General features: G+C 58.9%; 9 protein-coding genes across 9 annotated transcripts in view; 4 read left to right on the top strand and 5 right to left on the bottom strand.

Moving 5' to 3' along the window:
* GGTG_07213 (hypothetical protein) overlaps nt 1-407 on the bottom strand; it is a 1,276-nt gene extending 869 nt beyond the window's left edge. Inside the window, exon 1 of the mRNA XM_009225037.1 lies at nt 39-407. Coding sequence (XP_009223301.1) covers nt 39-286 — 248 coding nt within the window. The 5' untranslated portion in view covers nt 287-407. The remainder of the gene's footprint in view (nt 1-38) is intronic.
* An 820-nt stretch (nt 408-1,227) lies between these two features.
* GGTG_07212 (hypothetical protein) lies at nt 1,228-1,521 on the bottom strand (the record flags this gene model as incomplete). Its single annotated transcript, XM_009225036.1, has 1 exon — nt 1,228-1,521. One exon carries the CDS (start codon nt 1,519-1,521, stop codon nt 1,228-1,230), a length of 294 nt encoding a protein of 97 aa, XP_009223300.1.
* A 2,210-nt stretch (nt 1,522-3,731) lies between these two features.
* Nucleotides 3,732-4,100, top strand: GGTG_07211 (hypothetical protein; the record flags this gene model as incomplete). Its single annotated transcript, XM_009225035.1, has 1 exon — nt 3,732-4,100. One exon carries the CDS (start codon nt 3,732-3,734, stop codon nt 4,098-4,100), a length of 369 nt encoding a protein of 122 aa, XP_009223299.1.
* A 1,660-nt stretch (nt 4,101-5,760) lies between these two features.
* Nucleotides 5,761-9,011, bottom strand: GGTG_07209 (GTP-binding protein 1). Its single transcript, XM_009225033.1, has 7 exons — nt 8,744-9,011; nt 8,631-8,659; nt 8,555-8,569; nt 8,418-8,442; nt 7,912-8,343; nt 7,644-7,845; nt 5,761-7,550 (listed from the first exon to the last, which is right to left on the bottom strand). The coding sequence occupies exons 1-7, from the start codon at nt 8,770-8,772 to the stop codon at nt 7,167-7,169; spliced, it is 1,116 nt and encodes a 371-aa protein (XP_009223297.1). The 5' UTR covers nt 8,773-9,011; the 3' UTR covers nt 5,761-7,166.
* On the top strand, nt 5,811-7,148 carry GGTG_07210 (hypothetical protein). Its single transcript, XM_009225034.1, has 3 exons — nt 5,811-6,228; nt 6,312-6,398; nt 6,465-7,148. The coding sequence occupies exons 1-3, from the start codon at nt 6,074-6,076 to the stop codon at nt 6,589-6,591; spliced, it is 369 nt and encodes a 122-aa protein (XP_009223298.1). The 5' UTR covers nt 5,811-6,073; the 3' UTR covers nt 6,592-7,148.
* Nucleotides 9,012-9,126: 115 nt separating the features above from the next.
* On the top strand, nt 9,127-10,640 carry GGTG_07208 (pre-mRNA-splicing factor CWC2). Its single transcript, XM_009225032.1, has 2 exons — nt 9,127-9,414; nt 9,487-10,640. Exons 1-2 carry the CDS (start codon nt 9,209-9,211, stop codon nt 10,472-10,474), a joined length of 1,194 nt encoding a protein of 397 aa, XP_009223296.1. The 5' UTR covers nt 9,127-9,208; the 3' UTR covers nt 10,475-10,640.
* GGTG_07207 (hypothetical protein) lies at nt 10,517-11,995 on the bottom strand. The gene has a single exon (XM_009225031.1). The coding sequence runs from the start codon at nt 11,770-11,772 to the stop codon at nt 10,684-10,686; it is 1,089 nt and encodes a 362-aa protein (XP_009223295.1). The 5' UTR covers nt 11,773-11,995; the 3' UTR covers nt 10,517-10,683.
* Nucleotides 11,996-12,210: 215 nt separating this feature from the next.
* Nucleotides 12,211-15,587, bottom strand: GGTG_07206 (hypothetical protein). Its single transcript, XM_009225030.1, has 2 exons — nt 15,365-15,587; nt 12,211-15,295 (listed from the first exon to the last, which is right to left on the bottom strand). Exons 1-2 carry the CDS (start codon nt 15,411-15,413, stop codon nt 12,645-12,647), a joined length of 2,700 nt encoding a protein of 899 aa, XP_009223294.1. The 5' UTR covers nt 15,414-15,587; the 3' UTR covers nt 12,211-12,644.
* Nucleotides 15,588-16,211: 624 nt separating this feature from the next.
* Nucleotides 16,212-21,736, top strand: GGTG_07205 (PEK/GCN2 protein kinase; the record flags this gene model as incomplete). The annotated part of the gene is made up of 4 exons (XM_009225029.1): nt 16,212-19,011; nt 19,082-20,420; nt 20,487-20,914; nt 21,035-21,736. Coding segments are annotated over exons 1-4 (4,860 nt in total), but the record flags the coding sequence as incomplete, so codon positions are not given.

Genomic DNA, 21,736 nt, shown 5'->3' with positions numbered 1-21,736 from the left:
TCGCGAGCGCCACGAGGGACACGCCCGCGAGCCCGCACAGAAGCCGCAGCACGCCGTAGCCCACGCTGGTGGGCCGCTGCGCCGGCGCCGGCGGCAGGGCGGGGAGGTGGCCGTAGTGGCTGGCGGGGAAGGCGGGGTGGCGGTTGGTGTTGGTGTTGGTGGTCGGGGTCTTGTACGCGCCCGGGTCGGGGCTGTTGAGCGGGATGCTGATGTATGCGGGTGGTGGGAACTCGGGGCCCGCATCGGCGGCCATGTCCTGTGACTGCTTTCTCCGGGTGGATGCCATGGCTGCTGGTTGCACCTGTGATGTGGTGGTGTTGGCGGGAGAGAGCTGAGCGTGTGTTCGGCTTTTTTGTGTCTTGCTCTTGGATGGTGGGCAAGAGATGGAGAGTCGCCACCGTCGGGGGAGATGCGGACGTTTTAATATACCTTTGCCACGCTGCATCTACAAGACGCGGGCTGCTGTCCTCGGCGGCTGTGCTGGGACTGATGTCATGCCCGCCACTGGGGTGAACAGAATGCCGCTTTCGAGTGTCTTGGCTTCTTGACCACCGCTACCATCATTTCCATTCTTTTTTAGCTCACATTCCTTGCTCCGGGAAAACGGTGAAACGAAACATCTGGGCTGCGCCCATTGCGGCTACCTACAACTGTGCTAACTTTGGGCAAGCCCGAGCGGGTATGTCCGCAGAGCCCCAGGCCATCGCGAACTGCTACTCTACAGGGCCCCATGTTTGATGGTGGGCCAGACAGCCTGTGCGTGGGGGGGATTTACCCCGGCCTGATCTTGGCCTTGAAGGTATTCCCAAGTCGGTAAGGTTTATTTTGTTTTTGGATAGTAGTCTTTATGCCAAGCGAACCCTTTTCTGTTTGCACCACCCATATAAAGATAGGTATTACCCAGCACCCAGGCAGCTGGCTGGTTAGGTGAACCCTGTTAGTTACCGGGATCTATCTATGGCATCGACGTACAAGCGTTTGATCAGCACAGGCTCCACTCTCGCGTGGGACTTGACAGGTAGATCCCGACTTTAATTAGGCGTGGTCATTACTCGCCTCGCCTCCACGCTCGTCAGTTTTATTCCTATTTTTAGGCCTTGACATACTTTGTCCATTTGGATGTTATGCAAAACACGTCCATCGCGCCCCTATCGCGGTATTCCCACCCCTTCGGCGCAGACTTGTGTCAACCTTACTTTATCTAATCCTCCGTTCAAGTTCGTCCTTTTACTCCTCACCCGATCCTGCCTTTTCCGCCACAAAGCCTGGAATGTGCCTCGCACCACAACCGAGCATCAGCCTAGCTATGCATTCCTTCGACTCCTGGTCCCCGTACCCCTTTGCACCGGCAGAAGCCACACTGCAACCATCGTCATCCGTTGAGTGGGCACTGGCGCCGCGAGCCAAAAGTAGCCTGCAGTTCTCGTCCATGCCCGTGTACGCCGCCCACCATAGCGGGGTCCGTCCTCGCCGGTCCCTTGATTCGATATCTGCTTGGTGATCCAGAAGGAGTCCACACATTTCTGGGGTACCACATAGGGCAGCCCACGATAGCGCCGTCTTCCCATCTTCATATTCCAAATGAATATTCGCATACATACTCACGAAGCGAGCGCACAGCTCCCCCATTCTCTTACAAGCCGTTTCCATCAATGCTGTTTTTCCTCCCCCAAAGCTCTGCTAATCCGGGCCTGCTCCCAACTCCATGAGAATCTCGCAGCATTCCATGTCCCCTGAGTGAATTGCCATCGTGATCAGTGTTCTCTTATTCATGGCCTTGCTGCCTTGGACCAGGCACTCCAAGAACCGGCCTATGATCAGCTACGTCCAGCGCTCCATATCCTTGTCGGTGCTTTGCATCGACGCCGTGAAACCCCACCTGCATGTGCGGTAGGATTCCAGCATCCGTAGCTGAAGGGTCGAGTTTCTGTTGTTGCAAAGGAGCATGCGGTTGACTGGCTACTTGATAGACCTTTAAAGGCTAGAAGAAGTGGTGAAGGTGGGAAGCCCTGGGGCTCTATATGCTAGTGCCCGGAAGAATAACTACCGAGCACTAGCCTCCGCTCCCGAACCATCGGCCTATGGTACCTGGCCAGGCCTAGGGGGCGGTCGGAAAGATGCTGCGCTGAAAGTCCGCCGGGGCTCGGTGCTCGCGGTGGGCTGTGTGAAGTGCAACAAGTACTTCCTTCAAGTGGGCTTGCGACCGTGTCCGACACAGACCTTGATCTTGATAGCGAGTTCGAACGAGCATATAACCATTGCTCGGGTCGTTCGAGCCTGGCTTTGGCCCAGAGCTCTAATGAATCCTATCCAAATTTCACTGCCGCATCTTGTTTGTCAGCCTTTGCTGTTACGTTAGTAATGCTGTACGAGTTTCATAATCTAAGAGGCGGCTCCTCAAGGACAGTTTGCCAACCTTACCCATTCACGGTAACACACCAAAGGAGAAAGGAGCGAATTGTAAAAGGTTAAAAGCGGTGCACATTGGGCTCGCCATCCGTAACAGCCCCACATCAAGCGTGTGGGCAGACAGCGGCTCCAAGCTCTAAAGACTTTAAACAATAAACCATCGCTGCACTGGCAACCCACCAGCCAAGCGATGACTGATAACAACCCAACCCCAAAACCACTAGAACCCAAACACCAGTTCCTACCGTTCCGACGCCACAATGCAGTCGCCCATCGAGGAGTTTACCAGTCCCAGCCAGCCGAAGCAGCCACATGGACTCGCCTGCGATGCGGCAACACGGAATATCTAGCACGGGGCAGAGGCGCGGCTGCCATCCAAGCCCACATGCAGAGCTGAAGTAAGGGGGTGCCAAACTAGTCACCTGCCTTCACCCGGCTTAGAAATCCCAACGACCCCAGCGCCGCCTTGAAGGTCAGACCTGTCTCGGGCGAGCTGAGGGGTCCGGGCTTGGGCGGCATCCTCTGGAGATTCGCGCGCTTTTGGATGATGTCGTGATGCCCATTCGCAAAGAGCTGCTGCTTATGTATTAGCAGATCTTGGGGGATCAGGAGGTTTAAAGCCAAGTGGAGCCGAGAAAACGGTTAGTAGCTGTGAGCCCGGAGAACTGAGTTCCAAGCCCATTGGCCTTCGTAAGGAATGGTGGCACACTAGGTAGTACCGAAGTCGTCGCGCCATGTTCCCTAGCATTTATTACGGAAACGAGTGCTGTTGCAAAGAGGTAGTGTATGCAGTAGATGGGACGCTTGATAGACCTGTGCCCCTAAGGCTCAAGGATCGGGTGAGGGAGGGAGACCCTCGGACTCTATATACTGGTTCCCCGTTAACTACTGAGCTTCTCCCGCCGTTGGTCGAGGATTGTCATTGTATCTTCTCATAAATATAAGGTGCATTCACCGCACAGTAACAGGCTCTGTGGAAGGCCAATCCGGTATTAGCGGAAGACTTCGTTTGTGACAAGTGATTTTATGTTCATTTCTTTTGGTTTCATTTTCTGCTGTGCGGTTTTACATTTTACACGATGTAAAGTTGATTCGCTGGCAGAAACGTTGGTAAAGTTGATTCACTGACAGAAATGTTGGTAAAAGTTGATTCACTGGCAAAAACGTTGGTGAAATGTGCTTGTGCTGCAAATACATAATTAGCACCTTTCTCCTTTCAGATACTAGAACAGGCCTTTACATCGCCCTCATGCAAAGCATCCCATAGTACCACCTTCCCCAGCGGCTACTTAAGCCCGGCTCGCCACCCCTCAACGGACAAAATGGCACTCATCGTCCCACTAATCTGCACTGGAGTCGAGGAGCGACCAGCAATACTGTATGGGCTGTCGTATGACCCGATGACGAACCAAATCGATCATGGCCACAACGGGGTCGCCGCTATCCGGAAGTACATGGAAACATGGATGTTGGAAAAGCCGTCAAGCAATCCCAAATGGTTAGGGGTCGGGATTAAAAAGGAGTCGTTCGAGGAGGTGAAAATGTGGATTCTGGACGAGAATGAAGTCGAGGGGCGGGTCGTCGGCGTTCTCTGGGCCCTCGGGAGCTACAGGCCATGTGGCGGTATCCTCCCCAATGTCGAAGGCTACATCCTGTGGGAGCTACAGGCCCAGTACCGAGAGCTTGCCTAGGGGCCGGCGGGTTTCGACGGGGGGATATGGGAGACCATCAGGTCTCTCGTCGCCTTTGAGGTCCGGGGCAGAGAGTGAACCAGGAGCAGTTACAGTGCCACAAGCTCGCATCGAGGAAAGGAGGGGCAAGCTTGGTATGGAGGCGTGCGCTCCGGGGAAATTGATGGTTTTCGCCCCTTTTCTTCTTCACCACCTGTGCATGCCATGGCAGCTTGCCCAGGGCCCCAGCAAGGATCACGAGCTATTGGCAGTTTACTCTCCATAACGAGGAAGCTGATGGGCACTCTCCTATCCTTTCGCTTGTCTCAATGTTGAGTTTCGCAACCTTCTATTTCAAGAGTAGATTCCGGCCTGGGGCCTATGAGATCGTACCATTCTCATGGACCCGGTACTTGGTAGAGACCCCCAAACTCGGCAATCGCCATACCCATGCCGGTCTTTCGACTCTAGATCCGCTGAGCGACGACAAGACCAAGCAAAGCAAGACACTGCCAGAAGCGCCGCAGCAACACTAGCCAAAACCGCAACACCCGGCATGGAGGAAGTGCCGCTGCAAGCGTTGTCGCAGGGCCCGCCAACCAAGCTCCACGGAGTGTCGATGCTATGGACGAAGCGACAATGAGCATCGTGCACGGCTAGGGCGCCCAAGCCTCGATCGAAGCATGTATAAAAGACTAGGTCCTCAAAACATCGGCCAAGTTTCCCTTGACCTTCAGAGTCCGCAGTATCACGAGGCCTAAAGGCTGCCCCCAGTCACTGTCCCCTTCATCAAGGCGTCCATCGGTTTGGCCTACGAGAATGACAAGGAGATCATGTGGCAATTCAATGGGCCACCCCTGGGTAAAGTGAAGGATTCTGTCCAGTTCTACATGGAAATGGAGGGAGGTTGCTTACGGTCTCGCTGGCGAGTTCAATGAGGAGAAGTGGAACATCGTGGCGGAGAAGGTCCGACTGCGGCTTCCGCCCTTGGACCACTGAACCCAAGCCTCTCCCTGGACGGAGGCCAGCAGTGGCCAGGAAGTGGGAATGGCTGATAAAAGCAAGCCACTTACATGCCCACATAATTGCATTTACCCACAAGCACCTGATTCAACATGGGCGGTTTCATAAATGACAATAAGCAGTCTAGAAGACGGCCCCTAATTTCACGAGTGACTCCCTTTTTTTTTCATTCTGTGACTCGAGGTTTCCTCAGCCCCAGCGCAGTTGAGAGCGGTTGGCTGGCGGGCGCGGGCTGCGGTGGTGGCTGGCGAACGACGTTGTTTGTTGGGTGGGCCCTGTTCATGCAAACCAGGCCAAACAAACAAAAACCACATTCGCATCTTCATGCCTCGTGCACGGCTGCCCGGGGGGGGGGCATTCCTGTGAGCCGTCGCACGGCTGCCGGCCGGGAACCCATGGCTTCTTTAGCGTGCAGAGACGCAGCAGCCGCGTTGGGTAGCTGCAGCTGCATGCCATCCGGCTTTCCACTTGCATGTTTTTTTTTTTTTCTCTCCACTCTCAACAGCTCTGCCTGACGTTTCGCAGCGCGGCTTCTCCGATCCTGTTATTGAGCGCTGCAGGGGCCGCGTCGGCGGGAGTGGGTCCACCAAACCGCCGCTCTGAGTCGTTGGGCAGCTGCCGCTACCCGTTGCCCCGCCAATTGCCAGGCTAGGGAATCTGTTTACCGAGCTGAGTCTTGTCGCGGTGGAGCGTTTCGATATTAAATGAGCTGCAGCCCTTCCGTCCTTCTCCAACTTTCCGGACTCCGAGATTCACTGCCACCCCCTCCCCCCACCGAAGAACGAAAGCAAGCAAGATACCATCGCCATCACCCCAAGCCCAGCTGCCTGAACCGCCTCTTCTTCGCCAACATCTCTGCATAGAAACCAATATATACGCCCGCGCGCATCAGAAATCACAAGCTATTGCTCCTGCTCGACGAGAACGACCGACCTACGTCACGTCGCCCGGTCACGCCCGCACAAAACACCATGTCCACCGCTGCCGCCGCACCACAGAACGTCCTGGCCGCCAGGGACGTCAACGCCCCCATGGCCACCGTCGACGCCTCGACGGCCGACAAGCCCAACCTTAAGAGCATGGACTACCACCGCCAGGTCCTGGCCTCCAAGATGGAGGAGGAGAAGTACGCCGCCATCCCGTCCGCCCGCCTTCCCCCGGCAGAAAGAGTGTGCGGCAGTCGATACTGACAAGACAACACCTCCGTAGGACCAACCAGTACATCTCCCCCTCGGATAATATCATGAGCCCGTGCAGCGCCAAGCTCAACGCCTACCGCAACAAGCAGGTCGGAAAGTAAGCAAGCATCGCCCTTGAATCCCCGCCCCAAGGCCAGCTCCTCTAACCCGACTTCTCCTACAGGGCCAAGCCAAAGTCCCTCTTCGCCCAGGCCTCGTCTAAGAAGCTGAGTGGCAGCGGCGACGGTCTCTTCGGCGCCAAGCCCGTCCCGTCACCAACCTCGACCGTCAAGGAGACAGCCGCCATCTGAGAATCGTTGATCTCCCTTCACTGCCTTCAAACTACCCACTAATGCCACCGAGAGGGTCTCCCCCGTGCCCGCGTTGGCTTGCGCGGGGTGGTCTTCTCCCCCCATCTGTACCACTCACGACTTGTCTTGACCCAGGAAAGGGATCATGATCAACATCCGGATTTGCGGCGTTCTCGTGGGGCTCGGTTGCTAGTCCTCTTTTCGTCATTGTTTTTTTCTTCTGTTTTGTTCCTCTTCTGCCTGTGTCTTTCTCTATCTTCATTTTCTTTTTGTCTTCCCTGATTTCGGCGAAGCAGAATGTTTCTTGAAAGCCCCTCGGCGCTTCTCGCTGTCTGACGACTTTCCAGATTGGATAGCTTTTTCTGGTTCGCAGCAGATTACGCAGGACATGAGACATCTTTTGCTGGATATGGTACGGGAAGGTTATCACGGATGTCCTCTGGGACCGGTTTCTTGGGAAGTTTGGTAACGACACGACTTGATGACCACACTTCTAATGGAATAGATTGATGACTGGGTCTCTCATTACCTTTATGACGCATTTCTCATGTTTTCGGTTGGACGGGAGCGGACCATCATGCCTTCCACCCACTGACGATGTACACGACATCCTCGTCGGCGACCAAGTGCCCAAGGCCGACACGCTGAGGCACATGTCTAGCGCTGGCACCCCACACGAGAGCATATTTGAACGTCTCCTTGAGGGTGCGGTGGATGCGGTCGCAGACGTCCTCGATGGTGCTCTTGTTGCGCACGATGAGGGCCTCGCTGAAGTCCGGGTCGTTGCCCTTGCGCTTGGTGTAGATGCGGATCAGCGACAGCTCCTTCCAGCAGCGGTCGACGACGTCCTGGATGCCCAGGTCGAGCTCGCAGCTCATGACCACCGTATGCGGCTCGCGCGCCAGCTGGTCCAGGAAGTCGAGTGAGACGCTGTCGATCTTGTTGTAAACATAGAGACACTGTTTCGATTCGATTAGCACATAAGGGCGCGTGCAGAGAGGAACGGTCGTCGCATCTACACCATCGGAGGGGTAGGCACGCAGTGGGCATACCCTGATGTATTTGCGATGGTCCTTCATGACGACATCGATCAGGTCGTCGACGGTGGCATTCTCGTCGCGGACCAGCACCTCGCAGTTCAGGATTTTGTAGTCGCGCAAGATGTTGTAAATCAACTTCTCGTCCATCCGCTTGGGTGGTGACTGGAACGTGATCTTCATGCCGCCAGCTTTCTTCACCTTGAGGTAGATATTTCTGAAACCAAGCATCAGTCTCGGCTCGACAAGACAGCACGGGAATTATCAAATAGCCGGGTCTTACGGTGGCTCCCGGTTCAAGCGGATGCCGACGGCCTCTAACTCGGCCTCGAGCAGCGCCCTCTGCTCCGCCTTCTTGGTTGCGTCGAGTATCATGAGGATCATGTCGCTCGTCTTGGCGGCCGAGATAACCTGCCTACCACGGCCCTTGCCCTCGGAGGCGCCCTCGATAATTCCGGGCAGATCGAGAAGCTGGATCTCGGCGCCGCCATACTCGAGAACGCCTGGGATGGCTGTGAGAGTGGTGAAGGCGTAGGCGGCAACCTCAGATCTCGTCTTGGTGACCTTTGACAGGAAAGTGGACTTTCCGACGGACGGGAAGCCAACCAGTGATATCCTTGCGTCACCACTTTTGCTTACATCGAAGCCGGAACCCGGACCACCGCCTCCGCCAGGGCCGGGCTCCAGCAGTTGGGCGCGGAGCCGGGCAAGTTTGCTGTGAGGATGCAGTGTGAGCGGACCATATGCAGAGGGAAAAGGAATCAAGGGAATGCATAAGGCAGCGCCTACCCCTTGAGAAGACCAAGATGATATTCTGGGTTGACGAGACATCAACGGAGTGAGTATGGCTGACGGGTAAGTTGGCGATGGGCGGGCCGTTCAGGGGCACCCCTTAATCACAGCCAGGCATGAGCACCAGGACATACCAGTCGCCTTGTTCTCTAGATTGACAAAATGTTAGACAGAGTACGAAATAGGTATGACACTTGGGAACTTTCTTACTCTGGGTCTTCCTCATCTCATCTTCAATCCTGCCAGGGTTCGTGATGCGAGCTTAGCTTGGGTTCAGCAGTGAGCGCGGGCAGGGATTGGCACAGGTGGAGCAGGCGACGCACTCCTTGATCTTATCCGTGATGTTCACCATCTTGGGCAGGCTTGTTGCAGGAAGTCCTGCGACGCACACTAAGAAGATAGCAAACAGCGCCCGGGTTTGCCCCTATGTGCAAACCGCTCGATGCTGGCAGGATTTTTGGAATTGCTTGAAGCAGGTTGACGGAACAGCTCCGGCTCTGCACTCGCTCAGGAAGCAGCTCTTCCTGATTGACCCCGCGACTGGAGCGGCAGAATTTCTGGCCGTGTGGCGAGCGGGAACCTCGACAGCCACACTTGATCTCACCGCCAAAATTTCAGCCAGCATCTGGGTCGTCAACGAGAGAAAACGGGCCCGTGCATGGCGTGACTAATCCTTTCTCCACAAGCCGCGCTGGCGGGATTTCCAAACGCGACAACTGCGTCGCCGTCAATTCGTTGTCTAGAATCTCCATCCGCCATCTGCTCCACCAGCTTGACACCACAGAGCAATGTCCGATACAGAAGAGAGACAGTCGGCCGAGGCCACGGCGCTGGTTCCGACCAGCACAGACGGAGCAACAGATGCGCCCAGTGGGAACAAAAAGGTCAAGAAGATAATACGCGTCAAGAAGAAGCGCCCAGCAAGGCCGCAAATTGACCCAGCCCTTGTCAAGTCGGAACCGCCACCACAGACGGGCACAACCTTCAACATCTGGTACATCTTCGCATTCCCCCTCAGACAGACATTTCGCTCCCAAGATCCCTGCTAACACTTAGCTCACTTTAGGTACAACAAGTGGTCTGGTGGCGACCGCGAGGACAAGTACTCGTCGCAAACCGCAGCAAAGGGCCGCTGCCATGTCGCCAGGGACTCGGGCTACACGCGGGCAGACCAGGTCACGGGCTCCTTCTTCTGCCTCTTCTTCGCGCGCGGCGTGTGCCACAAGGGCCAGGACTGCGAGTACCTGCACCGGCTGCCGACGCTGCACGACCTCTTTAGCCCCAACGTCGACTGCTTTGGGCGCGACAAGTTCTCCGACTACCGCGACGATATGGGCGGCGTGGGCTCCTTCATGCGGCAGAACCGCACCATCTACGTCGGGCGCATCCACGTGTCGGACGACATCGAGGAGGTAGTGGCGCGCCACTTTGCCGAGTGGGGGCAGGTCGAGCGCTGCCGCGTGCTCAACACGCGCGGCGTCGCCTTCATCACCTACACCAACGAGGCCAACGCCCAGTTCGCGAGGGAGGCCATGGCCCACCAGTCGCTCGACCACAACGAGATCCTCAACGTGCGCTGGGCCACGGCCGACCCCAACCCCATGGCCCAGGCCCGTGAGGCCCGCCGCGTCGAGGAGCAGGCGGCCGAGGCCGTCCGCCGCGCCCTGCCCGCCGAGTTTGTCGCTGAGATCGAGGGCCGCGACCCCGAGGCCCGCAAGCGCCGCAAGGTCGAGAGCTCGTACGGCCTGCAGGGGTACGAGGCGCCCGACGACGTCCACTTTGCCCGAGGCGCCCACGCCGTCAACCCCGTCGGCAGGAGGGGATACGAGGCGGGGGCCGAGGAGCCGTCGGACCAGCAGCTTCTGCTTGAGGCGGACGGCGGCCATGTCCCGGCCAGGGAGGCCGTCTTTGGCGCCGAGGAAGCGGAGCCTGGGATCTTCTCGAGCAGTACCCTGGCGGCGCTGAGCTCGGCTAGGGTCAAGGTGTCTGCACACACAAAACCAGCGGCCGCAGCGGGGCCTCTAGTCGCATACGATAGCGACAGCGACGACTGATGGCAGGGATGGTTGGGCAATAATGATAGAGGACGCTTGTGATGCTCGAAAACCAAATTGTGTGCACTGTTATGCTATCTGTTATGCTGTATGTATATATAACATATTTCTAGAGCGGGTTTCGCATCATGATACCAAGAACCATAAAAATCAAGAACTTTTTTTTGCGGCGGACATAAGAAAACGAGACGAAGAAAACCCCTCCCCCATTAGCTGTTGAAAATGCGCGAGTACAGCAGCTCGTGCCTGCCGAGCCACAGGTCCATGACGGGCACCGTCTGGCCGGCCAGCTCGACGGGCGTGTCCCACTCGCGGCACACGGCGGCGTCGACGAGCTCGCGCACGCGGTCGCCCGCCAGCAGGCGCTGCGCCTGGTAGGGGCCAAACACGCCGGCGCGCACGGCGGCCGACACGAGCGCCTTGATGTGGCCGACCACGAGCACGGCCGCGGCCTCGCGCGCGCCCAGCCCGGCCGCGCGGCACACGGCGCCGAACAGCGGGGCCAGGTGCGCGGCGGGCGGCAGCAGCAGCAGCAGCAGCCGCGTCGGGTCGTCGCCGTCATCATCATCAGCAGTGGATGGTGGTGGTGGTGGTGGTGGTGCGGCCCTGACGGCGGCGGCGAACGAGGCCACGGCGGCATACGCGGGCGAGGCCTGCAGCGCCGGCGCGAAGCACCGCTCCCACACGGACAGCAGGGCGCGGCCCTGGGCGACGGAGGCGCGGCGGCCGACGGCGCACACGACGGTGGCGTCGAGGGCGTCGTCGAGCCGCGACAGGCGGTGCGGCGTGCGGTGGGCGGCCAGCGCGAAGGGGAGCGACGCCGACGCGAAGGCCGAGACGGACGCGGGCAAGAAGGACGCGAATGCGTCGTGCTGCTGCTGCTGCTGGTTGTTGCTGCTGTTGCTGCTTTTAGTGCCAGAAGAAGAGCGGGACCGGGAGTGCGCCAGGAACGACTCGAGCCCGGACGAGAAGGCAAAGGCGCCCAGCGGCAGGGCCGAGTCGGACAGTAGTAGCAGGAAGTGCGTGGCCGGCGGCAGGGGCGCGGCGAGCTGCTGCTGCGGCTGCGGCGCCGCTGCCAAGTCAGACGCAGCGTCGCCGTTTGATGATGCGGGCGGAGTGTCGGGCCGCCGTGGCTGGTGCAGCCGCGCCGCCCGCGCCTTGTCCAGCCGCCTCTCGAGCTCCGCGATCTCGCGCTCGAGCGCCCGCTCCTCTGTCGTGACCTCCAGGTCCATCCCGTCGTCGTCGTCGTCGTAGCCGTGCGGGCGGCTGATGATTGGTGGTGGTAGCGAGGCCAGCATGGTGGTGTCAAATTACAGTTTGGGGCTGTTGAGCTAAGCTGAGCACGCTTGCCGACTTGGAGTTCGGTCCCTGGTTTGCCTTGCTTTTTGGGTCCTTTTCTTCTTCACAATTACATGTACTCGGGACTCACAGTACCCCAATTTCACCACCAGCGGCAGCCCATTTTATGTACTTTTCCCACATGCCCACAGCCCACGTCAAAAACGGCAGCATTGTTTGACAATGGCACGAGCACCAGGCAGCTCTCTGGCAGCTCGTCCGACTCGTACGGAAAGTCTTGGCGAGCCAAGCACGGCTTCCCCATAGGCGCCAAACCCAGCAATACCCCAAGTCGAGTCGGCAAATGCAACTGCAGCATCGCATCGGGGTCCGCGGGACTGTGCTTGGGGCCTGTCACGCGCCGCCCTGCATGGTACTGCGGCCAATAGGGGCAAAAGCCAGAATGCCACCACTGCTCGCCATTAAGATGTCTACATGAGGGGAAGCTATCGACAAGAAATGAACCCCTGGCCTATATCCGACAACAGCTCGAGTCACGAGATCTTCCCGAGCCAAGACAAAAAAAGAATAAAATGCTGCAAGCCAGTACATACATGCTTCCAACCCCACGAGGTATCCATTCTCGTCAGTGAGGCGGAGTATCCGCCTCCCGCCTCCCGCCTCCCATGGCTGGCCTAGTACTCCAAACACCAAACAATGCGAAACATGACCATCCTAAAACATTTCTCGATGTCATCCTTCAAGCAAACCAAAATTCGCCAAAATAGAAGTGAAAAAGACAGCGAACATCCCAGCCCTCTAGCCATGCCAGGCCTCCAGCAATGCCACGCTGCAAGGTTTCCTAGAGAAATATCGAGTCACACGACCCAGCTCATGGTCGGATGTTCTCCTTGTCCAGCGCCCGCCTCCTCTCCTCCCTCCGCTTCTGCAGCCGCGCCATCGCTGCCGCGTGTCGGTCAGGTGGTAGTGTCGTGCCCCGCGTTGTGTTACCAACCGTCGCAGCCATGCTAGTGTCGGCGGCGGCTTCGGCGCGCGGGGCAGGCTTCGTGACGGCACCGCCGAGCCGCGCAAATCGATCCGAGAGCAGGTCGATCTGCGGCTCCTCCTCATCTACGCTACGGCGGCTTGGCACCGTGACGGGGCCGTTTGTTGCAGCGGGCGCCGTTCGCGTCGTCCGTCGGTCCAGCTCGGCGTCAGCAGGACGCGAGGACGGCTCCACTGAGCTGACGGGCCTGGATGTCGATGTCCTCCTGGTCGTGAGATGGGCGCGGGGTGTCGACCCTGCCGGTACACCCGCATCGACCGAGTGCCGCACTGGTTTGGGCTTGAAGAGATCGTCATCGTCGCCGTGGGCAACTGCACCCTCGGCTTGTTCCTCTCGCTCAGACAGCCCCGTGGCCGAATCTCTTCTGCGCCGCGAGCGTGTTGTCGTGCCTGTTGCAGCGCCTGTGAAGAAGCGTTGTGCCGTGCGAGAATGCGAGCGAAGCCGTTCCCGGAGGCTCGACTCGCCGCCACCCAATGCATCATCGTCGCTCGCAGCCGCTGAGGACCGCCTGAAATGGCGTGTCGCCGTTGGCTTAACCTCCTCCGGGGCATCGGACCTCGTTGTAGTCCGCCGGCTCGCCCGCTGGTGCCGTTCGGGAGGCTGTGTGGTATCCAGGTTCGGCTTGATCTGATCCAGGAGCCTAGTCCAGTCCTCCTTGCCGACATCCTCATCATTAGTTGCAACCCTGCGACTTGCTCGATGATGCCGTTCTGTGGGCCGGTCTTCCAGCTTCGGCCCGCGCCGGCTCGGCCTTGGAGTGGAGTCGTCCAAGTCGATAGGCGCATCGTCCGCAGGCGCCTTTGGCGGTTCATCGTAAGTTACTTCCACCGCGGCTCTGGCCTGCCTCCTGGTCCTCGGCTCCTCCCGCAGCGGCGTCGCGGGCTGGCTCACTTCCGTAGCCTTGTGCCTTCGGCCCACCATCCTGATGGGTGTGCCCTGTTCCAGCTCCATCTGTGTGACGTTGACGGTCCAGTCCACGTCGGCAGGGCCCGGCGTGTACGGTGTGAGGACATCGTCGCTCTGCTCCGATGGCTCCTGAGCCACCGGTATGGAATCTGTTTTGTTGCTCTCGAGGGCCTTCTTCAGCCTCGCTATCTCCTCGTTTTTGGCCCTCAGCTCCGCCTTGGCTTCCCGGGCGACTTTCCTAGACTCCTCTCGGAGTTTGCTGTGGTCCTCCTGCAGCTGCTCGAGAGCCTCGGTCTTGCGTCGGGCCCGATCCTCAACAACAGCTAATTTGGCTGCCGCATCTTTGGCCTTGGCCTTGGATTCGTCCAGCTCCGCCTCAGCTCGTTCTTTGGCCGACTGCATCTCATCCACGCGTCTCTCCACGGCCCGCAGGTCCGACTTGAGCCCCTCCAGCTCTCTGACCTGCTCCCGAGCGCGCTTAAGCTGCCGCTGCGACTCAATCAGAGCCTGGTTCGAGCGCGGTGAGACGACACGGCTGCCGTTCCTGCGCCTCGGGGTCTCTGGCTCGGGAGAGCCGGCAGCAGCAGCTGCTTGACCCTCCTTGATTATGGCCTCTAGCTCCTTAACCTGGGCTCGATACTGCGTGGCTAGCGTTGCCTGCCTGGTAAGATCTCTGAGGATCTCGGCTTGATCCCCACCGTCATCGGCACCACCACCGGCCCCATTCATGTGACTCTTCGCGATGCGACGAGTCAACTCTGCGACCTGGGTTTCCATGGCAGCGACCTTGGCCTGCTCCTCGTGCAAACGCTTGTTCAACTCCAGTGCCTCACCATCCTTGATTTTGGCGTATGACTTGGCCAAATTCTTGTATCGGACCAACTTCTCCATCTCGGCGCGCGCCTCGTCGTGATATCGCGTGTACTCGCCCTTCCAGAAGCGACCCGAGCCCGAGCACGGCTCGTTCAGGTCAACTGTGACGTCCCGCTCGCGGTCAGACGCTTCGGGCTGGTCGTCGTTATCCTCCCAAATTGCCTCGGCCAAATCTGATGCCCTTTCCTCCGCTGTGTCCTTGGTGGATGTAAAGATGGAGGCGGCCTGGCTGGGCTTCGTTCTGTCGCCGTCGGCATCTTGCTGTCTGGGTTGTGGCTTGAACTTGCGCGAGTTTTCCAGCTTCTCGGTCAGCGATGTTCGGGGCCGTCGGGCGGCTGTCGAATCCTCGCTGTCGTCGGCTTGGGCGGGCGCCACCCAGGGGCTGGGGAACTTCCCCGGGCAGTCGTCTGGCAGGCCGCTCTTGCTCCCATTCTTGCCATCGGCGGGGGCGACATCGTTGCCAAACGACACGCGCTTCCGACGCGCCGTGCCAACGCCGGGGGTGAGCAGGATGCTCTGGGGACGCTGTTTGGCGGGCGTGCCTAGGGCTGGCGCGTTGGCGGACTGTTGTTGTTGGGGCTGCTTCTTGGGCTTCTCCGACCTCGTGGCGGGTGCTGGAGTGCCGAAGAGAGCAGATTTCAGGGCCCGGGCGGCGAAGACGGGAGCGGGCGTGTCTGGCTGGTCGACCAAGGTGTCATCTGAAGGCGGTTGAACACTTGGTCAGCCAGTTCCAAGCAAAGGGCCTTCAACGATGAGGCAGAACCAACCTGGAGCTTCTGACGCGCGCCCGCCGCGATTCAACATCCAGCCGAGCATTCTACCCCGGACGCTGCAGTCGTGGTGGCTCGAAGGGGTCGGGTTTGCTAAACATTCAGGGTACCAAAAGGAAGAAGATGTATGTGGCTGCTGTTGTACCGATATTGCGGTGCGTCCAAAATGTTGTTTGCTGGGTTGTCAAGCTGAGGCTTCCAAGAGTGGTCGATTTCGCTGCGTGCTGGCGAGGAGCAGGGGTCCAGTGGCCCTGGTCGCGCTGGAGCTGAGCCCGATTGTTTACTTGATGGCCCCGCAGCTGCGGAGCGCGTCGAGACCAACGGGACCAACACAACAAGGCGACACGGCAAAATGGCACGGTGCGGTCACGGTGTAAAGTGGGTTCACACTGTCAGGCCGCCGCCTGTCAAGGTTCAAACCCGCACCATACATCCGCCCTGCAGGACGTCACTGGCTCCGAGTCGAAAACAGCAAACATGCGTCGATCCTGCATAGGGCCAGACTGCTCTGTGCAGGCCCCGCATTAGCCTATCAACCGGGGAGGGCGGTGTATCATGATTCTCTGGACGTCTAGAGTTTGCAAAATATACAAACGCTCATCCGCACTCACTTCCTAAACAGCCCCTTATTCTTTTCCTTCCTTCAGGCTCTTGCTCGCGTCTCATTCAAACTCTGTTCTCGCTGCCTGAGTGGTGTTGTTCCCATGTTTGATATGTCTAGATGTTCTGTAATTCTTATTTTCCAATCACAGCCATTTAACCAACGTTCTGTTCTCCTTTCCCAATGGCCTGCTTTGCTGTTCGCTGTAAATCGAACTCAAGCAACTGTAACCGGCACTGTCCAGCTCGCCTGGGCCGGGGCTGCCCCGCACCGTGCCTAAATCGATATCAGCCCTACCTATCAGGGAATCAAGCTGTCTGTTGCCCCGCCATGCCGCCTTGGAGATGGTGAGTGAAAGCGGCTGCGTCCTCAACACCGTGGAGTCATAGAAGTTCTCCTCCCTTCACCTCCATCAAGCCACACCTGTTTCACTCATCAAACCCACAAAGACAATGATCTCACCTTCGCTGTGCTAGGTCGCCACAGCCTGCCCAGGCTGTGATCTCCCGCTTGATAGTTGACTAGCCTTGCAGGCTACTACTCACCGTTAACAGCCTTGCCCATCTTCTATCTGAAGATACGAGAGATATCGACCAGCGCTCTACACACACTTCCCATGTTCAGACCATGAGCAGCAGCTGCCCTCGTCACAATGACAGGCAAACTACCCGCCCCCCACGGCCAGCAGCGGCGCCTCAGGACCAAGACCAATGAAGACAAAAGCTTCCCCGGCCTCAAACCGGCCGCCGGTGGGCCAACCAAGACTACTACCCAGTATGAAGAAATGCAGAAAGAGGAGTTGACGGTGCTGCGGGCCGTCTACGCCGACGACCTTTTCGAAGCAAAGGAGTCGCATGGTGCCTGGAAGAAGACGGAACCTAGATTTGACATTCGAATCAGGGCGTCCTCTGACAACGACGTCAACCTCAAGCTGGGCGTTGTCCTCACTGCCACCTATCCAAAGTCAATCCCTATCCTAACCCTCAAAGACTGCGACGGCCTGCGGGAGTCCACCTTCTTCAAGATACAAAAGTATGTTGAGAGGGAGCCCAAGGTCTTCGCCGAGCGTGAGGATGTCATGATCGATGTCCTCGTCGAGGGCATCAGGGAAATCCTCGAGGAGGCAGCCCAAGCCGAGGCTCAAGGACTAGAGCTGCCATCCCTCGAGGAGGAGCGTGCTGCCCACGAGGCGGAGCTTGCTCGCCAGGCGGAGGAGGAGCGACGCCGTCAAGAGCAAAAGCGCCTCGAGGAGACCAAGGAGGAAGAGCGCGTCATGAGCAGCAGGGTAGAGGATGAGATGAACCGTCAACGCGCAAAGAAACTGGAGATCCGCAAGAAGAACAGGAGCAGCCAGATGCCTCCAGACCGCGCAGTTGAAGATGCGACCGATGCTGTCGCCATTGTTTTCGACCAGCCATGCAGGCTAGTCGACGCAGCCGGAAACGACTCGCGGTTCAACACAGTCGTGGGAAGGACACTCTTCCGGTCCGGTGCCATTTCTAACATCTATCTGGTGCGCCCGGTGCTCGCTGTTGGCCTCGCCCGGCCAAATCTTGCCTTGAAACAGGCCGAGCTTAAGTCCGGTGGTAAGGATGCCGCCCAGTTCAAGAAGCAGCTACAGCTGCTCGAGTCCCAGCTTGAGCAGGCCAAGAAGAATCGCCACAGCAATCTCCTGGACGTTATGGAATTCCGGATGGAGAGGAGGGGCGACGGTTCAGTGGATGGGGCCTCTTCCTCGGATTGGCTTGTCAGCATCCTGATGCCTTTTGCCGAGCGTGGCTCGCTCCAGGACCTGCTCGAGATCGCAGGTGACATCAGTATTGACAAGGTGCGAAGCTGGACCAGGGACCTGCTCGAGGGTTTGAACTTTCTACACACCAACGGCATCGTCCACAAGAGCATCCATCCCGGCAACGTTCTCCTGTTCCGCGACGCCACCGGCTCCATCACGCCCAAACTGGCCGATGCAGGCTTCCAGAGGGAGATCCGCGACATCTGCCTCAGCACCCGGGCAGTGCCGTCGATGCGGGAGGCCAAGTCAGCTTACTGGTTCGCCCCCGAGGTTGCGAACACGGCAAAGCCGCACTACACGCAGAAAACGGACATCTGGGACTTTGGTGTCATGTTCCTGCAGACCGTCTTTGGTCTCGACGTTCCTCAGAGATATGAATCGCCCAACGACCTAAAGGCATCCCTCTCACTCTCGCCCGAGCTGGACGAGCTAGTGTCCAGCTTCTTCAGCGCAGAGTCAGCCAAGCGTAAACGCGCTTTCGACCTTTCTTCCAGTCACTTTTTGGCGACCAACGCCCCTGTCCTGGTCGACGACACACCAGATGTGCTTTCTGATTCGCCCTCGGTCCCGCGGTATACCGGACTACGAGCGCGGCGAGGCTCCGTAAGCCAAAACGCCGCAGTTCCGTCCCGGTGGGCGCGCGAGTGGATCGAAGAGAGCCGCCTTGGCAAGGGCGGGTTTGGCGAAGTCGTCAAGGCACGCAACGTTGTAGAGAGCGTTTCGTACGCCGTCAAGAAGATCCGCCTACGTGCCGACGAAAGCCTCACGCCAGTCGTCAGCGAAATCTCCGTCTTCAGCAGGATGAGCCATCCGTCAGTGGTCCGATACGTCGGCGCGTGGATCGAGGATATCATCGTCGATGGCTTCGAGTCAAGCGACGAGTCCTCGGGTAACCACGTCTCTGGAGACATCTCTTCCCGCGACGCAGGATCCTCGATCGAGCTTGGGCCTAGCCACGGCGCGCTGGACTTCATCTCGTCGAGCCGGCACGGCATCGAGTTTGGGTACGATTCTGACAACGACGATGCGGACACGGAAAACGGCGATGACGATGATAAAGGCTCGGGCGAGCCTGATGACGACGAAGAAGGCGAGGACGGCGAGGATGATGAAGATGAAGATGACTCTGGAGACGAGGTGAGCGGGTCCGAGGCTAGCGCCGACCGCGCGCTTGCCGCTCGCAAGAGGCGTCTTCACCAACGGCCGATCCAGAAGATGATCTACATTGTGATGGAATACTGCGAAAAGAGGGTAAGCGTTTTGGTACTCTTCCTGCTCACTCTCTCTGACTATAAGCCCACCTAACACACCTCCCTCCTAGACGCTACGTGACCTCATAGCGAACAACCTGTCAGACGACACAAACGAGATTTGGCGACTGTTCCGTCAGATGCTCGAGGGCATGCAGCATATCCACGCTCTGAACATCATCCACCGAGACCTGAAACCCGAAAATATCTTCATCAAAGTCGGCGCCGACGGCACTAACATGGTCAAGATCGGCGACTTTGGCTTGGCCACGGCCGGCATGCGCGCCGTTGATAAGAACTCGGCCGCGGCCGATATGGATGCGGGCGACATGACGCGGAGCATTGGCACCTCGACCTACCTCGCCCCCGAGGTCCGGTCAGGAGCCAAGGGCACATACACCTCCAAGTGTGACATGTACGCTCTCGGAATCATCTTCTTCGAGATGTGCTACCCACCTATGCTTGGAATGGAGCGGGCCATGGTCTTTGAAAAGCTCCGGGGAGCCACACCGACGTTGCCCGCCGACTTTCGCCCGACGGACAAGAAACCGAGCCAGGTTGTGCTCTCGCTGGTCAAGCACTCGCCTGAAGCAAGACCGTCGGCCACGGAGCTGCTCAGGAGCGGGATACTTCCCGTCGAGATGGAGGGCGATGCTATGAGGCAGGTTCTGGCGAGCCTGGAAGACCCAAACAGCCTGGACTACTACGACTACGTCTCAGCTTTCTTCAAGAGGCCGATCGACCAGACCAAGGACTACACCTGGGATCTGGGCATTGTCAGCAAGGGGCCGGCCGAGCTCATGCGCCTCGTCGCGGCCAAAGACACGCTTGTCTCGATATTTCGCCGTCACGGCGCTGTCGAGGTGCCCAGAAGCGGTCTCTACCCGCCCTCGCCCCTCCACATCCAAGGCAACACGGTCCGTGTTGTCGACAGCCACGGCGCCCTGCTCCAGATGCCGTACGATCTGATGATGGGCAACGCCAGGGTCCTGGCAAAGTGCACCTCATCGACCCTGGTGCCGCGTTCGTACTCGTTTGGCACCGTGTTCCGCGACAAGGCCAGCGGAGGCCAGCCGCACACGTTCGGCGAGGCCCACTTCGATGTGGTCACGGACGACGTGCTGGACCTGGCGCTCAAGGAGGCCGAGGCCATCAAGGTGCTGGACGAGATCATCGCCAGCTTCCCGTCGCTGTCCTCCGGCCAGATGTGTTTCCACGTTAGCCACTCGGAGCTGCTGCGGCACATCTTCGACTTCTGCGGCGTCGAGCGGGCTGCTGCCCGCAAGGTTGCCGACACGCTTAGCAAGCTCAACATTAGGGGTGTGACTTGGACAAGGATCAAGTCGGAGCTTCGATCCGCTGGCGTGTCGACCACCACTGTGGACGAGTTGCAGAAGTTCGACTTTAGAGGTAAGCACAGGATATGAGAGGCGCTTCGGATGTCTCGGTGACTAAAGCTGAGATACTTGTCCGCAGATACGCCCAGCAAGGTGTCGGCACAGCTCAAAACCATCTTCCAGCGCACCAACCACTTCCAGCTCTTGTCTCCCACCCTGGCCCACCTCAAGGAGATGTCGGAATACTGCAAGCGGTTTGGCGTGCGCACCAAGATGTTCATTGTGCCCCTCTGGAGCTGGAACGAGGTGTTCTTCGCGGGCGGCATCATGTTCTCGTGCCTGTTTGACAAGCGCAGCAAGGAGATCTTTGCGGCCGGCGGAAGGTATGACGCGCTAATCAAGGAGCAACGGCCCCGGATCAGCACTCACTTTGAAGAGCGGCACGCGGTCGGATTCGGCTTCACCTGGGAGCGGCTGGCCCAGGTAACCACGACGACGGGCACCAGCAAGGCCCAGCTCAGAAAGAGGGCCGCCGAGGAGGCCCAGGGCATCACGATACCGAAGCGCGTAAGTACAGGAAGCACGGCCAAAACCCCGCCTAACCACAGGAACCGCAGGAACCGCAGGATGTCCTCGGGGACAGGGTCCAAGTGCACCAAGGATGCTAACGACGTCGCACGGAGGAAGTGCGATGTGCTGGTTGCTAGCTTCGACCCGACGCTGCTGCGGACGGCGGGCATCGACGTGCTTCAGATGCTGTGGGCGCAGGACATATCGGCCGAGCTGGCGCGCGACGCGCGCTCGCCCGAGGAGTTGGTCACTAAACACAGAGAGGACAGCCACTACTGGCACGTGATTGTGAAGCAGCAGGACATGGTCAAGGTCAAGACTCCTGGGCGTAAGGACGCGCCAGACGCCGACATGCCACCCTCGCAGCTGTGCCAGTGGCTACGGGCCGAGATGCGCGAGCGAGAGTCGCGAACGTCAGCCGCGGCGCACGCGGTCGAGACCCACCATGGCTACGGAGCAGAGGGGCCGCACGGCCTACACCACCACCAGGTGCAGCAGCAGGAGGTGCGGGTGTTGATGGCGCAAACGCGGAGCAAGAAGTCGAACCGGCAGGCGCTGGTGGAGCAGGCGCAGGCGGCGGCGGCGCGGCTCGTGTCGGGGTTCCTGGCCGGGCCCGTGGCAGCCATCGAGACGACGGACGCGGTCATGGATCTGATCCGGTCGACGGCGCTGTCCGACGCCGAGTCGTGGCGCAGGGCCGAGCAGGCCGTCGGCTCGGCGGAGCGCAAGTACATGCGCGAGCTGCACGAGATGCTCGAGAACTTCAAGATCGAGGCCGCGTACCAGCGGCACCGCGGCGGCGGGGGCGCGGGCGGGAGC

Source organism: Gaeumannomyces tritici, assembly GCF_000145635.1.
Source record: "Gaeumannomyces tritici R3-111a-1 unplaced genomic scaffold supercont2.3, whole genome shotgun sequence".
Classification (NCBI taxonomy): domain Eukaryota; kingdom Fungi; phylum Ascomycota; class Sordariomycetes; order Magnaporthales; family Magnaporthaceae; genus Gaeumannomyces; species Gaeumannomyces tritici.
Note: the sequence above shows the minus strand (reverse complement) of the source record. Positions and strands in the feature narration are given on the sequence as shown.

What these genes read in the sequence shown, in the direction of transcription:
- GGTG_07210 (XM_009225034.1), top strand. Translation starts at nt 6,074, where the DNA reads ATGTCCACCGCTGCCGCCGCACCACAGAACGTCCTGGCCGCCAGGGAC. An exon ending in TCCAAGATGGAGGAGGAGAA is followed by an intron (nt 6,229 to 6,311) that starts GTACGCCGCCAT and finishes ACACCTCCGTAG; the next exon opens with GACCAACCAGTACATCTCCC. An exon ending in CGCAACAAGCAGGTCGGAAA is followed by an intron (nt 6,399 to 6,464) that starts GTAAGCAAGCAT and finishes CTTCTCCTACAG; the next exon opens with GGCCAAGCCAAAGTCCCTCT.
- GGTG_07209 (XM_009225033.1), bottom strand. Translation starts at nt 8,772, where the DNA reads ATGGTGAACATCACGGATAAGATCAAGGA. An exon ending in ATCACGGATAAGATCAAGGA is followed by an intron (nt 8,660 to 8,743) that starts GTGCGTCGCCTG and finishes GAACCCTGGCAG; the next exon opens with GATTGAAGATGAGATGAGGA. An exon ending in ACCATCGCAAATACATCAGG is followed by an intron (nt 7,551 to 7,643) that starts GTATGCCCACTG and finishes GAATCGAAACAG; the next exon opens with TGTCTCTATGTTTACAACAA.
- GGTG_07208 (XM_009225032.1), top strand. Translation starts at nt 9,209, where the DNA reads ATGTCCGATACAGAAGAGAGACAGTCGGCCGAGGCCACGGCGCTGGTT. An exon ending in GGCACAACCTTCAACATCTG is followed by an intron (nt 9,415 to 9,486) that starts GTACATCTTCGC and finishes AGCTCACTTTAG; the next exon opens with GTACAACAAGTGGTCTGGTG.
- GGTG_07207 (XM_009225031.1), bottom strand. Translation starts at nt 11,772, where the DNA reads ATGCTGGCCTCGCTACCACCACCAATCATCAGCCGCCCGCACGGCTAC.
- GGTG_07206 (XM_009225030.1), bottom strand. Translation starts at nt 15,413, where the DNA reads ATGCTCGGCTGGATGTTGAATCGCGGCGGGCGCGCGTCAGAAGCTCCA. An exon ending in GCGCGCGTCAGAAGCTCCAG is followed by an intron (nt 15,296 to 15,364) that starts GTTGGTTCTGCC and finishes AACCGCCTTCAG; the next exon opens with ATGACACCTTGGTCGACCAG.